Genomic DNA, 17,389 nt, shown 5'->3' on the forward strand with positions numbered 1-17,389 from the left:
AGTCGATCAATGGCTCCGCAATCTTTGAGAAATTTGGTATAAATCTTCTATAATAACTGCACATACCTATAAAACCACGGACTTCTCGAACTGTAGTGGGGGCTGGTAATTTTTTAATGGCTTCCACTTTCTTCGGATCCGGTTTGACGCCATGTTCATTGATAATAAAACCAAGATATTCAGTCTGCTCTTTGAAGAAGCTACACTTCTTTAACTTCAGTTTTAGTCCATGCGTCCTTAGACGATCAAACACTTCCTGGATATGATGGAGGTGATCTTCCGGTGTTTCTGAGAATATGAGTATATCGTCCAGGTATGCGATAGCAAACTCCTCTTGTCCTTGTAGAACGATGTTCATGAGTTCTTGGAAGACTGCTGGGGCATTACTTAATCCAAATGGCATCCTATTAAATTGAAACAATCCCTTGTGGCATGCAAAAGCTGTCTTTTCTTTACTTGATTCTTCTAATTTTACCTGCCAATATCCACTCTTTAAATCTAGTGCAGTAAAGTACCTGGCCTTACCGAGCAAACAAAGAATGTCATCAATCAATGGTAATAGGAATGATACTGGTCTCACTATCTTGTTTAAACTTCGAAAGTCTACGCACATCCGGTCTGATCCGTCCTTCTTCTTTACTACCACCAGAGGAAATGACCAAGGCGACTGTGATCTTTCAATAATTCTTGCGCTCATCATCTCCTTTATGGCCTTGTCGATTATCTGTCTTTTATTGAGGGGAACTCGATATGGTCTGTTCTTTATTGGGTGATGATCTCCAGTTTCTATCTTCATTTTGACGGTGTCGGTCACTCCAAGGTCGCTGTCCTTTTTAGCAAATAAGTCATTGTTTTTCCTCACAAGTCTCTGGATGGAATGTTCGAATCTTTCAGGCACATCAATCTTTTCTTCATTGTCCTGTTGGGTTTGGATTTCCGAGATTTCTTTTGGTCTTAATGCGGTGACACGTCCTACAATGTAGCCTTTAGGGATTTTGTAACTTTTGTTGGTTTGATTAACGAAGATCATGGGAATTTTTCTGTCTCTTCGGATAACACAAACTGAGTCTTTTAAATATAGTCCTGGGTCCTCCATAATACAATTATTGTCTATACTGTTCACTTCCACTAAGTCTTTTTCTTCAAGGGGGAAATTATTGTTCACTTTTCCATAATATACAGTCACAGTATTTGGTTTCACCATAAGTTTCTTGGGTGTTCTTACAATCGTTGAAATGTGTAGATCCTCCTTTAATTCGGCATAAGCCCTGCCATCAATGCGCATGAGTCCAAGATCAAAGTATAAACGAACATTGTTTTTCTTGAGCCAATCACGACCGAGAATCAGGTTTCGGTTGAGTCCCTTTGTCACAAAAAGTTTATGGTCTAAAGTTAACCCTGCAATCTTAAATGAAATAGTTACATACCCTAACGCAATTAAAGAATTACCATTTGCAGCTTGAAGACAAGGAATATCATTTTTACACAATCTGGGGCGGGGGAACAAATTATCATACATTTTTTTACTAATCAAAGATACGGCCGCGCCAGTATCTACTAACGCTCTGAATTTATTTTTACCAATTTTTAATAAACAGCTACTGGGGTTGTTTGTAAAGTTAATTTCAAATGTAGGTTTTTTATGAACGTTCTTCCTTCGGGCTTCAACGAAGGAAGAACATCTTAGTTTTCCTGATTTTGTTTATCAAAAGTGGCGCGACGGGTCCAGATTTTGGGTGATCTCCTATCATTTTGGTCTTTAAAATCACGTGATCGATCTTGACGATCAGCTGACCTACCTCTGTTTTGCTGCGTTCTGGAAAACCTGCGTTTGCTCCAGCAATCTGCACGCAAATGTCCTATTCTACCACAATTCCAACACTCAATCGGTGGGCGGGGGCTTTGCTCAACATAATGCACAGACTGAGTATTATGAAGTCGTTTATTTAATTGAGGGCGGGGCCTAACCTGGGGTTTATTTAGTGGACAGAATCTGGCCCTGTGACCGATTTTCATACACTTAAAACACCCTTTATTCCTCGTGTGGTCAACCTCCATGGGTTTTTCCTGTCTATTGTCTGTCGAGGACAAGTTAACCAATCTTTTACTTAATAAAGGCGTTGTACTGTCAAACTTTGAAACAGTCTGTCTATTGTCATTCGGCGTAGTACTTGTTATACTTGACCCCCTTATAGTTAGTCTTTGTCTTAAATTTTGTTCGCGCATTGCTACCTGAATTGCTGACTCCAAGTCTTTGGGGTTTTCTCTGAGGATTTTCATCCTGAGATAGTCAAAGGTCAGACCGTCACAGAATATGTCTACAAGTTGTTGTTGGACTAAGGGATCTTTTAATTTGTCTTTACTATACGCGTCTTCCGCGATTTGCAACAACCGTTCCGCGAATAACTGTACACTTTCGTTTGAATTTTGCCGCGTCCTGCGCATTACTGCTAACGCGTGTTGTGAGTCGGTAATCTCTGCGAATCTGTTTTTTAAGGATTCTTTTAAATCGTTCCACGACGGCATTTCTTCCGACGCGTCTGTTTTGTCCAAATATCTTTTGATAAAGTCCCCTACCGAACCTTTACTCGTAATATACGCGAGCCTGGGGATTTCATGACCCTGTTTCCCAGACAATAAACCATATTTTTCAATTTCCTTTATCCACTCCTTGAATTTACTAGCATCTCCTTCAAAAGGAGTTATCACAGAAGATAGGGGCACTGAAAGCGCGGATGTCAAAGCTTTAACCTGACCAATGAAAAAATCTTTATCATCACCCTGATTTGGGACTCGGTGTCGAGGTTCATTAGTTTCATACAACCTTGCATCATAATATGTGTCAGTTTGTTTTTGAAAAGTGTTTTGATTTACCTGTTCTTGTTCTGAGAATGTTTTACCTGTTTCATGCCCTTCTTTTTCTTTACTTTGACCCAACCCCGCAAATTGTTTTTCCAATTGTTCCATTTGATTTTTAAATTCTTTTCTATCATAACCATTTCCAGTTGCCATATAGGTTGCTGATCAGAGTTATTTACTTTGAGATAGTGAACAGAGATATTGAGAAAAAGTTCTTACCTTAACAGTTCAGTTTTTCTTTAGCACTTCGTTTTATCCTGGTCACTGGCACCATAAAAGTCTATGTGATCCTTCTGTTGTTATTCTTTAGACTTTTGAAATCATAAGTCAGTTGGAGTTTTATGATATTTATTAAGCACTGTAATCGTATAGTGGTATAAAAGCAATAATTAATCAATCTGCTATCAATCCAAAATCCATCTACTAATTATTAATCAAACATAAGAATATAAATCAGTAAAATAAAATAATCAATTGTTAGAACATCCTTTCGGGTCACAGTTCATAAGTGACTTATAACGAAGTCCATTGTTAAAGGTTAATTACAATTAAGAGTCTTGCATCCGTTGACCGCTTTCCAAAGTCCAATCATCATCGAGAGTTTTATTCTTCCTGGTCATTCCGCTCACACCACGAGTCCTAACTACGCAGTTGTCCCTCTCGGTCAATGACCTTTCACTATACACTTATTTCGTATCGAGTGCACAACAAGCTAATGACTAATTAACGTAAAGCAGAATACAATCATAAAATTATATTTCATATATATACGGCTATCTGGTTACAGCCTCTACGGAATAGAACAGTTTGCCATATTTATTAGCAAGACCACCATGTAAGGTGTCTGGATGCTCGTCAACACAGGTATACATTGTACCCGCTGGGTGGTCATGATATCCTGTCATAAGATTACCACGGTACTCTAACTTCCAGCCCTTGTAACATGATTTTCTAGCTACAAATGAAGATATGAAATAAAATGTTATCTGGGTCTTTTTGGAAAACCAAAATAAAAAATGTTGGGAATTTGGAGGAAAGGGGTATGAAATTTGTAGAATTACATTTATCTAATTATTATTGGGGAAGAGGGTATAAAATTAAAGCATATAGAAAAAGGACATATAACGATATATACCGAAAAATTATTATGAATCAAGGTGCAGATAACAAATTCTGGGGAAATAACATTTTTAATATTTTTGAGAATTGCTATGATATATACCCACAAATGCTTTAAATAAAACATTGTTTAAGATTCTACGGGGCGTTTTCCGACAAGTTTTATGAGGAATTTGCAGTAAAATGCAAAAGAAAAAAAACAGAAGTTGAGGCGGCGAAATGTCAGCTAATAAACATTTTTACACACTTTGGAACCATTTTATATGAAAAAGCAAAGCGATTATAAAGGCTTTGTTTTAAATGTTTGTAAAAAGTCAATTTAATAATTTTGATAAATATGATAACATCAAGTAAAATGCAAACCAAGACCGATAAAATATACGAAAAATCATTAGCGACATACATGTACCCAATTGTATGGATGTATCAACAATGTGTGTACCACATTTACGTACAGAACATTTGGCATCCGCAGTTTTTTGTCGCTTTGAACAAACTTTTTTTCAAGTACTTAAAAAGTGAATGTGCAAGCTGGGTACATGTTTAAGGGATATTTTCGGTATGAAATCGTTAAAAAATATTGGACGTCTTATATCGCCTGGAAAACGTGTTACTTCAAATAACTCTGCAAAGAATATTCTAATCACGCATCTCAAATTGTGGATATTGTTTGACGAGGTGACCCGAAAATAATTATAAATAAATAGCAAAATAAGATTGTTAGACGAAATTCAAGTAAACCGATTTTAAGTTTTGTGCTCACTCTGAATAGTTCTCGGAAAACCATCGTCTGTATCAATGCAGTGGTAGATGCTATTTTGTTTTAAATGTTAGATTATTGGGAGAAAAACACAAAGAAGATCAAAGAGGTTTTTGAAAAACACGTTTAGCATTGTACAGTAGATAGACGCAGAATATCGCTCCTCTAAATAATAATATCAAAGTGTTTCTTAAACCCATCGTCCGTCAGTTCAAAACGTCTTAGCAAAGCTGTCTTCAAACTCATCGAAGTATCTCAATAACGTCCTACATTATGCAAGCCATTCTATAGTTATTTAATAAGAATTGGCGTGAACTCGGATTTCTGGTAGCTCTCTAACCATATACCAAAAGGTTTCTCCTTGTTTATTTGAAACTGATTGATTTATATAATAATCACCGCGGGTATGTAAAGACTTCCCAATTAATTTCAAAGCGATGTGTAGAAAGTCACTTTACTGTAAGCCATACGATTTGATGTCGAAATTAACTACTGTACAATTCTTAAGATGTTTTTCAAAAACCTTTTTGTGCTTCTTTGTGTGTTTTTTTTTTCTTAAAAAATCTGACATTTAAACCAATATAGCCTCTATAAGAACATGATATCTTTTAAAAAACTGCTTTGATACACACGTTGGTTGTCCCTGCTATGTTGTGGCTGTTCGAAGCTAAAAAATTAAAAATTAACAAAAAAATGATACTTTATTCGGGAGTATTTCTTATATTTGACGTCACGATCTGCATTTCTTTCGACAGTACTCGTAATGACAAGCAGATACATATGACCTTACAAAAATGCATTAAACATAATGTTTGATATCGCTGTCATCCTATGTCATAAAAACATAAAGAAACACTTCCGGTTAATGTATCATTTTTTGTTAATGTTTAATTTTTCTAGCTTCGAACAGCCACAACATAGCTGGGTACACTAATCCATATAGTTCCGTAAGTAATATTCATATAAAATTGCATTTAATCTCACCTGGAAACATCTTGACGACAGATCTGTTTCTCTGAAGACAAACCGCACAGGGAACGTCATGATGATAAAGTGAACGCAGGTTGCCAGGAGATGTGGCTGTTTCATATTCCGCGCCATAGACATACGCTTTAACACCATCCGTCCCATCAGTGTATACACCCCATTCTGGGTCTCTTGGTAAACAGAGAGGATCAACTGCTGCTCCCTTGTGGTCAAACCACGAACCGCCAGTAAAACCTTTAAGTGTTTTCAAGGTTACCAACATATATGTATATTGCATGTCTCAACATGCTCTATTGATATACCTTAACACCTAGTAGTCTTGTTTTAACGGCTTTAATCATTTTTTTCCATTTTTATATGATTAGGAATGAGGATTGTTAGATTTATTAAAGTAAATCTAGTTTTGATATAAAAGTTCTAATATGTGATTTGCAAAACAAACATATATATATATTAAATGATCGAAACTCTAGCTCTCGAATTGCCTGATATCCAACTATCTTGAAAAGGTACAACGTTATGTTCACCTACACATGACCTAGGATGTCAGCATAACATTTGATTTCTTCCACATTGGACGAGAAAAAGATTAATGATTAAGCCAACCTCAAGGTGCAATATTCAGAGAGCCGAAGGCCGAGTAGATATTGTACTTCTCGGGTAGCACCATCGTATATAACTAAAACAGCAATAATGCAATAATTGTATTATAACAAACCTGATAGAACTATTTCAGCATCTGAAGGGCATGTCTTCTTTCCCCATCTTGTGTAAACAACGCTGCTGTTTTGGGCATCTTAAAGTAATCAATATTCATTATATAGTCCATATCTGAATGGATCAAATTATCATATGCTTACAAATTATAATACGCAGTAATGGACACATGATACCTCGCATCTTTTGTATATCAGACTTTACTGTTTCTTTTAACACCCTCATTGATTCTTCAACATGTTCGGTAAAACTTTTGAATTCCCGCCTCAGAACCTCCACCTGATACGTTCCTAGACCAGACGACAGCTGTCCTGTCAGATAACCCTGTAACATGTCCTTACAAGTTTCGGTGTTTGTTTCTGCACCTGCTGGGCTGATTTCAAGCATCACAAAGAAAACGGCAATCATCTAGTGGGCAAACAAATATATTGTACACTTACAAGTTTTCAAGAGTTATTAATAATAAATATCTTACCATTATTTGAAATCGAAATAGTTACTTTAAGGTGAAGAACTATGTATAAAATCCGAAACCATCATCTTCTTGCAACGAAGTAAGTGCGGTTAATTATCCTCAACAAAATATTTAATTGCCCTTTTTGCGCTGTCTTTTTTTTTTTTACTAAATATAAACATTTTCATTTACTACTCAACTAATTAAAAAAAAACCTTAACATCAGTTCCATGTAACACGTTTTCAATTTTCAGATTAAGACCATTTTCAAAGATCAGGTTTGGAGAGGGGGTATTTTTGTTGTTGTTGGTCTATTCATACAAGGGCTAGCCTGGTTTCAAATTTCTTCCGTTTTGCTAGCACAAAAGATTACACGCTCGAAACAGATCCACAAAAAATTTAGCAAATGCTATTGGCAACAATTTCATATATTTTTATTGATAAATGTTATTGGATATGCTGTAAATGAAGAAAAATCGAACATATATGTCTTTCAGATATTCATACTTTTAAAAATAATTCAGATAATTAATATCTTTTTTAATTAGCAAATCATAGTTTATGCGTTACTTAATTACTTTTAACTTGCAAAAAGTTTGTTCAATATCTATGATTTATTAAAGATTGAAATTTGATATGTTTATTCATAACAACTGTAAATATGAATATTTTTCAAAATGTACTTAGTACAGTGGATGATCATACATGTATAATTTTTTCCATTTTTAATTATGTGATTATTCAACTTTTTTCGTTTTAAATTAAAATTCTTCGATTTCTTTTGAGCTTTTTTTCCCTTCTTATTATTGCTTTTTACGTATAAAATCTTTTTTTCAAAACTTGGAATTTGATATTGATTTACAACTTTTTTTACGAATGTGTACCTAAAAATGTTCAAAATACGTTGTTTTTCTCAACTCTAACAATTGCAATTATATGGGTATTGTGGAGCATTTTATAAAATATCAATGCAATAAACACAATGGTATAAAATTATAAACGATTTTGATTCGTTTTAGTTGTATACATATTTGTTTATTGAGAATATTGTGTGACATTTGATTAAGGTAGTCCCAGTGTTTTTAGAAACTTGTGTCAAATTATTTTATTTTAATTTGAACATTGAAAGCAACTCATAAACTTACTAAAGAGGCCAAAACATGTATACCTTTGCGCTTTTGTTTTCTTACAGTTTCTTTAAGCTCACACGGTCCAAAAATTAAACAGCCAATATTTAACAAGAGAATTTCATAATTTATTGAATTATGCACAAAAATATACCATGTAAGGTTTTCATTTAAGAAAATCAGTTGATAATCCTTAAATCATAAAAGTTTTATTGATTTTCTACAGAAAATATGTTTACAGTGTATTAATAAAAATACATTTTTCTTACCACGACCCCCCCCCACCCCCCCCCCCCCCCCCCACCCCCCTCAAAATAGCATATTTTTGGAAAAATTAACGACGGAGATGCAATATTTTAACAACTGTTTGATCGAACAATTACTATTTTAAAACACTCGTTGTGCGCCAAAAGTAAATTTCATTAAATTTATTTCATAAACGGTTTATCATTTTCGAAACTAGTTAGTTATAAAAGTAAACTTACCATTGTCATATCCAAGAACAATATAAAAGCCTTCTTTACAAAGTTTGTATTTATAATTTTCTTTTAAGAAGTAAAAATGATCATATGTAAACCTGATTCAACCAACGCATTTTATCAGGTTCGAATTAAATTGAAATCTAATACCCGTACTTTTAATCACTTTTCAATGACATATTATTGTGTCAGCTGTCGTCTGGTCGATAGATATGTATGGGTACTAATATTTACACGCAATGCAAAATACATGTTTTATTTGCAATTTATTTTAAAAAAATTAAGCTCTTGAAACAGTTTACGAATTTATGGTAAACATGATAGTTTTAGCATTGATGAAAGGACCACATCCAATGTTTATTTTCCGAATGATATACATTTCATTTTCTTTAAATAATTGATATACAACATCATCGTATTTCGAAATTGTTTTGCATCTTTACTATACCTTTTGCTTAGAAGTACAGTAAAACTTGTTTAGTACAAACATAGATGTAGCGATTTTTCGGACATAGCAAGGTATTCTTTAGTCTCCGGTATAATTCTTAACAAAACTTTGCAGAATTTTACGATTTTAACGAATTCGGATATATAACGAATTGATGGATATAGCAAATTGATTCTGACTCCCGTAGAGGTGAATAATAACGACGTTTAACACTTTTATAACGAATTTATTAACAGTTTAAAAAAGTTTGCACCATTATTTACTATAATAGTTTGAATAAATGTATTTTTCTATAAATCTTCGACTCACAATCCGATTATCAAAGATATCAAAGTAACGAAGTATATAATGAAGTAAATCATTGGTCCCTAGGACTTCGCTACAACCAATATGTTTTACGATGCAACCTTTTGGGGAAAGCTGCTGGAACTACATACACATGTGATATGTAAATAATAAATTACTTTTCATTGTTGTTTGTTGTTTTTTTTTTATTTAAAATGGTTTTAAAAAAATGTTCATTTGTTAATTTTTTTATGCTAGTGTGTGCACACATTTTTTTTTATGTCTTTGTTAATACCAATTTCCATTAAAAAGTTTTAAAAAGTGATACTTCTTCAAATATTTTGCAACTCTATTTTTTCTTTGTTTTTATCTTATATCATTATGTGGCTGTAATTAAAAAAAAATGATTGTTTTATCCCCTTCCCACTACAAGACCAATTTGACAATAAAGAATGAAACTAGAACATGGAATTCTCACCCGTATCTATGTCAGAAAGAATTGTATCATAAAGAATAAAGAGTCGAGAAATCAGTTTACACTAAAATAGCAATTATTTATTCAACGTAAAACTCAGGACAGATGCATGATTCACCGCTTTACTTCTATCAGTTTATATCGCACGAGATCACTTGACATTACACATGTAATTTTTATTCCTTTGTTTACGTTTCTCAACAGAGTAGGTGGAACTTTAATGGCTCTCACAAAATTTGGTGCGATACTGAAAACTTGCTTACAACGAAACCGTTCAAAACATTTCAAAACCGTAAATTTCCATTAATAAGTCAGCCATTTTTGGTAAAGCCTATTGGAGATCAGAAAAGTTAAACTGCAAAAGCTTGTTCTTTTTCTAGTGCTTCGCTCGCCATTAAATAAAAAATATTGCATGATAAACGCAGACGTTCTTTTTTGTTATTAAAACAAAGGAATAACTATTTTTCGAAACCAAATTTCAAATTGCTGATGTATTAAAAGTGTATTTCTTACTTAACAATGTCAAGTGCATTTCTGAATAAGTTTGTCAATGTAAAAACAACAAGAGGAAGAATGCATAAATAGGATGTGCCTGCTTCCTAATTTCATTCAATGTATTATATGAAATAAAATAGTGTTTCAATAAAAATAAACAATAAGCTTCGAATTATAAGCAAAATACAGAACGTTGCAAACAATTCTATGCTTATTCACAGATCTTAGGCCATCCTTTATTTTTTTTAACATTTTACATGCTGAATAGGAAATACCAAGTTAAGAATCTTAAGCTGATTATAATAAACTCATGTAAAAACAATAAGACTCAAAACTAGCAAAATTGTGAACTCTGTATCTTGCTTATAATTCTACAATTGACGTTAAAATGTTAGTTGATCTTTAGAAATGCCTCGTTAATCGTTACAAACTTGTACAAGAAAGAATTAAAAGATGATATGTTGTAACTACTTTCTGGGGGGGGGGGGGGGGGGCTCTTAATACAATGAAATATATGAATTCTACATCAATTTTGATAGTTTTACACGCGTAAAGAAAAAAGACACTGTTTAAACAGTTTTCAGTTCACTACTCTCTGGGGGACCCCTCTCTATACAATGAAATATATGAATTCTACATGAATTTTGATAGTTTTTCAGACACGAGTAAAGAAAAAAGACACCGTTGAAACAGTTTCCATGGTTCTGACACATTTGGTTACTGGGATGAAGGCATTATGGCTATTCCATATATTATTATTGCAACGGAAAAGCATCCTGGTTTGTTGCCATTTGTTGTTGTTTTTTTAATAAAGATAAAAATAATGGATGGGCTTTATTAAAATAGACTGATATTCCTGTCCATACATTGACTATAATAACTCTTTAACATGTTACGTGACAACATTTTTCATTGGAGTGAGTTGGGTTAAAAAGTCAAGTTAACGCCAGGTAAATAACAGTCGTTTATAATGGGCCAAGGGAAAACCAATTAAATTTTTGAATATTTTTAGTTTGAGAAATTGAGCACATTGAGGCACAGTTTTATTCTTCTAATCTAAAGGAATTTTTTAATAAAACACAGTAACTATAATAATTTTTTTTTTCAATAATACAATAACTGGTAAGTAGTTGAGGAAGAAATTGTACCTATATGCTCTCAAATATTTAAATCGCTTTAATAAGTGGGGGAAGAAAAATATAGGGAATTGGAAGTTACCCCTATCAAAAGTTTTTATCGGTAAAAATCGTATCCTATTAAGGTACAATGCCAAAGATTAAGTGTATGCGAAAATAAATGTAAACTTCAAATACTTCACAATTTTTATTTTTTGTTATTTAACTGAGGGGCTAAAAGGTAAAATATTCTATGAACGCCAATATAAAATTTGTGTTGATCAGGTGAGCTACGTTGCCCTATGCGTTTCTTGTTTCGGATTTACAATCTACTTGTGCTAGCTTTTGTTCACAACCACAATTTTCTCTATCGCCGGTTGTCTCCAATAATATTCATATATATTGACAAAAAACAACAAACTATCCTAGCTAGCTTGCGACGCATTATGCCATTTATGTTTGCAGTTGCACTACTTTTGGATAAAACATTCTAAGCGTTTTTTTTAAATAATTGGTCTTAGTTAGTATGCATAATACTTGAGTTTCCAATACATACTTTGTATTAACTCTTTACAGAATCGTGCGTTATTTATTGTTTTTTTTTTCTTTTTTCTTTTTTTTTCGGGGGGGGGGGGGTGGAGGTGGGGGTGGTTGGGTCGTTTTATTTGGGAATACAGGGGACCTTTTCTTTTAAATAATACATTTATTTATAGTTAATAATATTGTCGCTAATAATACCATATTTCAACATTCTAGTTTATAGTTTCTCTATTTAAAATTTCAGGGAATCTTCTTTATACTCGTTGATTCTCTCATAAGATAAATCTGCAGTATCCAATTATTTTAATGTTTACAAAAGTTTAGAAGCATTCGACAGTCTCTTTGTCGAATATTCAAGACGGGATTGGCAATACCGTAATAAATGTGTTTAAAAAGTAATTTATCTTCAAAGCTAGTATAGCAACAAACAAAGTTCGGATATGGTTGATATCGTCCTCAATGGAGCACTTATCTAACGACAAGAATATAGAATGAGATTATAATGGATGCAAGTGTTAAACTATTTACAATGTTATGATTGAATATTGTAAATTGAGGAACTGCTTTCCTGATCAAATAACCCCGCTGAGGAAAAGGTAAAAGAGGTTTATATTCGAAATAACAAAGTATTTGAGGTGCTGTGTCTTCAAATTTCATTTTTAGAAACCAGGTTGTGATACTGATCAAGAATGCCTAATTTACGGGTTTTTTCAGTCCATGTAAATATTGTCCCGTTACGTGGCTTGCTCAACATGATAAAGTAGGGTTAAATTACATGAGGTTAAATAACAAGATGTTTGTAGATTACATAGCAAGTTAGAATTAAAAATTCTATAACGACAGCAAAAAATATAATCGATTTTACAAAAGCATTTATTCTTTGGAACAGACAACACAAACAATTTCTCTTCCTTCGACATAAGGTGGACACTTCAAGGAACCACAGCGAGCCTCTACGGAATAGAACAGTTTGCCATATTTATTAGCAAGACCTCCATGTAAGGTGTCTGGATGCTCGTCAACACAGGTATACATTGTACCCGCTGGGTGGTCATGATATCCTGTCATAAGATTACCACGGTACTCTAACTTCCAGCCCTTGTAACATGATTTTCTAGCTACAAATGAAGATATGAAATAAAATGTTATCTGGGTCTTTTTTCTTAAAGGGTACCTGCAGTGCCGGTCAATTTTTGATATAATGGAGATCTATGTGTACAAACATCATCCTGAAAATTTTACAGCGATCGCATAAGTAGTTTTCGAGATATTTGGGGAAAACCCGATTTCACACCTGAACGAGTTTTGAATCAAGCCGATTTGGCGCGAGATGAACTGTGACGTCACGGGGTCAACGCCGCTGTATGAGAAACAGGAATATTGTATGAAAACTGTTCGTTTTCTTGCATTGTTTTATCGATATATGAACATTTTTTTCTGTTGTTTTATTTCCTTATCAACCCTGGATGACTAATTATACTGTCGTTTGAGTTTAACCCGTATTTTATCGAACAAAAATGCCGAATTTGGACAATTGTTTGCTTCATGAATTTCGTCAAATGTGTAACACATTTTACATATAAATGCACACCATATGTAGCAAAATGACAATTAATCAAAGCATCATTGTTATAAGAAACATATTTTGTTAATATTGTCATTCTTTCGATTGATTTCTTAGTGACATTATTAACTGATTAATAATATTGATAATACATAATGATATTTCGTAAAAGGTAATTCAGGGTCTATTTCTCGTATAAGGCATAAAATTACAAATGATGTCGCCCGATTATTCAATAATATTGACATCGGACCAATAACAATCAAAATATGCATTCTTTAACAAACAAACACGGGATTATAAACGGATCAAGGCGAAAGTCCAAGATGGCTGCATGATTAAGTCTGTCTCGTATTCTTTTAAAAATACGATAATGGAATTTAATTTTACATTTATTTACATCCTTTGTCAAAATGTTCCAGTTTATTTAGATTTCATTATGATTCCTTGTCAGTATTACAATTTAAGCTATACGGAGTTATAAAACGTTTAATTGCTGACCATAGCGCTCGAAAGAAAGTTGCACTTTATTGAATAAGAAATTATGTATCTGAAATAATTACTTATTCACATAAAAAAGGTCTGAATTGCTGAATTGTAAATTTGGTCATTATTTTAGTGATTAGATAAGTAACAATAAATGCATTTACTTCGAACATTAGTTTTACTATTTAATAGTATCATGCATGATTCTTTAATCACTGATTGACGGACATGTTTTAGCTGACGAATGCATGATTTTACACAGTCTAATTTATTTTTCTGTTTTATCTTTTAACAATTGAGTAGTTAATTATACACAAATCAATTTACCAGTCTAGAGGTGTGAAACCCTCTCTTTGTTCACCAGACTCGTGTACCTTGTGTATACATACCCCAGATACACGTGTGTCTGGAGCAGTGGCTTCGTTAGTTTACCTGTTTACCTGTGTCATTATCTCGGATCCCTCATGTGTGAAAGGATATTATGTAATCAAAAAATGAATAATGAACATAACTTTGCCAATGTAAGCGTTTTAAGATATCGTATTCATCGGTAAAAAGGCGACGAGAATAACAAATTTTAAAATCCTTTAAAAAGAAATCTGATTGTAATAAAATAATAACGGATACAAATTTCTAGATCTACAATACTTAAAATAACAAGATACGTCAAAACATCAGACCTATATCAATCATTTTGGCTGAAAAATCGAATTTAATTTGTATAGCTTTGTAAGGAAATTTCCCTCGTGTTGACCTCGTGACGTCACTTCCGCTGAAGCCTCGTTATCGCCTAATTCTGTTTTCTCTTGATTAGATTTCCCAAAGCAGGTAAAAAAAGCCACTTTGAAGAGGCGTAACTCCGTTATTTTTGCACCGATTTCGATGCGGTTTTTTGCATTAAATTTTGGTAAATAAACTCTTTAACATATGTTTCACATCGGCTGGGCTGCAGGTACCCTTTAAACTGTGGAAAACCAAAATAGAAATGTTGGGAATTTGGAGAAAAGGGGTATGAAATTTGTAGAATTACATTTATCTAATTATTATGGGGAAGAGGGTATAAAATTAAAGCATATAGAAAAAGGACATATAACGATATATACCAACAAATTATTATGAATCAATGTGCAGATAACAAATTCTGGGGAAATAACATTTTTAATATTTTTGAGAATTGCTATGATATATACCCACAAATGCTTTAAATAAAACATTGTTTAAGATTCTACGGGGCGTTTTCCGACAAGTTTTATGAGGAATTTGCAGTAAAATGCAAAAGAAAAAAAACAGAAGTTGAGGCGGCGAAATGTCAGCTAATAAACATTTTTACACACTTTGGAACCATTTTATATGAAAAAAGCAAAGCGATTATAAAGGCTTTGTTTTAAATGTTTGTAAAAAGTCAATTTAATAATTTTGATAAATATGATAACATCAAGTAAAATGCAAACCAAGACCGATAAAATATACGAAATATTATTAGCGACATACATGTACCCAATTGTATGGATGTATCAACAATGTGTGTACCACATTTACATACAGAACATTTGGCGTCGGGAGTTTTTGTCGCTTTGAACAAACTTTTTTTCAAGTACTTAAAAAGTGAATGTGCAAGCTGGGTACATGTTTAAGGGAATCCTGGATATTTTCGGTATGAAATCGATAAAAAATATTGGACGTCTTATATCGCCTGGAAAACGTGTTACTTCAAATAACTCTGCAAAGAATATTCTAATCACGCATCTTAAATTGTGGATATTGTTTGACGAGGTGACCCGAAAATAATAATAAATAAATAGCAAAATAAGATTGTTAGACGAAATTAAAGTAAACCGATTTTAAGTTTTGTGCTCACTCTGAATAGTTCTCGGAAAACCATCGTCTGTATCAATGCAGTGGTAGATGCTATTTTGTTTTAAATGTTAGATTATTGGGAGAAAAACACAAAGAAGAACAAAAAGGTTTTTGAAAATCACGTTTAGCATTGTACAGTAGATAGACGCAGAATATCGCTCCTCTAAATAATAATATCAAAGTGTTTCTTAAACCCATCGTCCGTCAGTTCAAAACGTCTTAGCAAAGCTGTCTTCAAACTCATCGAAGTATCTCAATAACTTCCTACATTATGCAAGCCATTCTATAGTTATTTAATAAGAATTGGCGTGAACTCGGATTTCTGGTAGCTCTCTAACCATATACCAAAAGGTTTCTCCTTGTTTATTTGAAACTGATTGATTTATATAATAATCACCGCGGGTATGTAAAGACTTCCCAATTAATTTCACAGCGATGTGTAGAAAGTCACCTTACTGTAAGCCATACGATTTGATGTCGAAATTAACTACTGTACAATTCTTAAGATGTTTTTCAAAAATCATTTTGTGCTTCTTTGTGTGTTTTTTTTTTCTTAAAAAATCTGACATTTAAACCGATATAGCCTCTACAAGAACATGATATCTTTTTAAAAACTGCTTTGATACACACGTTGGTTGTCCCTGCTATGTTGTGGCTGTTCGAAGCTAAAAAATTAAAAATTAACGAAAAAATGATACTTTATTTGGGAGTATTTCTTATATTTGACGTCACGATCTGCATTTCTTTCGATAGTACTCGTAATGACAAGCAGATACATATGACGCTACAAAAATGCATTAAACATAATGTTTGATATCGCTCTTATCCTATGTCATAAAAACATAAAGAAACACTTCCGGTTAATGTATCATTTTTTGTTAATGTTTAATTTTTCTAGCTTCGAACAGCCACAACATAGCTGGGTACACTAATCTATATAGTTCCGTAAGTAATATTCATATAAAATTGCATTTAATCTCACCTGGAAACATCTTGACGACAGATCTGTTTCTCTGAAGACAAACCGCACAGGGAACGTCATGATGATAAAGTGAACGCAGGTTGCCAGGAGATGTGGCTGTTTCATATTCCGCGCCATAGACATAAGCTTTAACACCATCCGTCCCATCAGTGTATACACCCCATTCTGGGTCTCTTGGTAAACACAGAGGATCAACTGCTGCTCCCTTGTGGTCAAACCACGAACTGCCAGTAAAACCTTTAAAAGTGTTCTCAAGGTTACCAACATATATGTATATTGCATGTCTTAACATGCTCTATTGATATACCTTAACACCTAGTAGTCTTGTTTTAACGGCTTTATTCATTTTTTTCCATTTTTATATGATTAGGAATGAGGATTGTTAGATTTATTAAAGTAAATCTAGTTTTGATATAAAAGTTCTAATATGTGATTTGCAAAACAAACATATATATATTAAATGATCGAAACTCTAGCTCTCGAATTGCCTGATATCCAACTATCTTGAAAAGGTACAACGTTATGTTCACCTACACATGACCTAGGATGTCAGCATAACATTTGATTTCTTCCACATTGGACGAGAAAAAGATTAATGATTAAGCCAACCTCAAGGTGCAATATTCAGAGAGCCGAAGGC

The 17,389-nt window shown here is 33.2% G+C and overlaps 1 protein-coding gene across 1 annotated transcript in view; it reads right to left on the bottom strand.

Annotated features, from left to right (window-relative positions):
• The window catches only part of LOC128180541 (uncharacterized), a 36,404-nt gene that overhangs the window by 16,613 nt on the left and 2,402 nt on the right, over positions 1-17,389 (bottom strand). The window contains exons 3-8 of the mRNA XM_052848657.1: positions 16,750-16,986; positions 12,761-12,978; positions 6,610-6,850; positions 6,444-6,521; positions 5,723-5,959; positions 3,648-3,814 (exon numbers count right to left, since the gene is read on the bottom strand). Coding sequence (XP_052704617.1) covers positions 3,648-3,814; positions 5,723-5,959; positions 6,444-6,521; positions 6,610-6,850; positions 12,761-12,978; positions 16,750-16,986 — 1,178 coding nt within the window. The remainder of the gene's footprint in view (positions 1-3,647; positions 3,815-5,722; positions 5,960-6,443; positions 6,522-6,609; positions 6,851-12,760; positions 12,979-16,749; positions 16,987-17,389) is intronic.

The sequence above is a fragment of the Crassostrea angulata genome, chromosome 4, assembly GCF_025612915.1.
Source record: "Crassostrea angulata isolate pt1a10 chromosome 4, ASM2561291v2, whole genome shotgun sequence".
Lineage (NCBI taxonomy): Eukaryota > Metazoa > Mollusca > Bivalvia > Ostreida > Ostreidae > Magallana > Magallana angulata.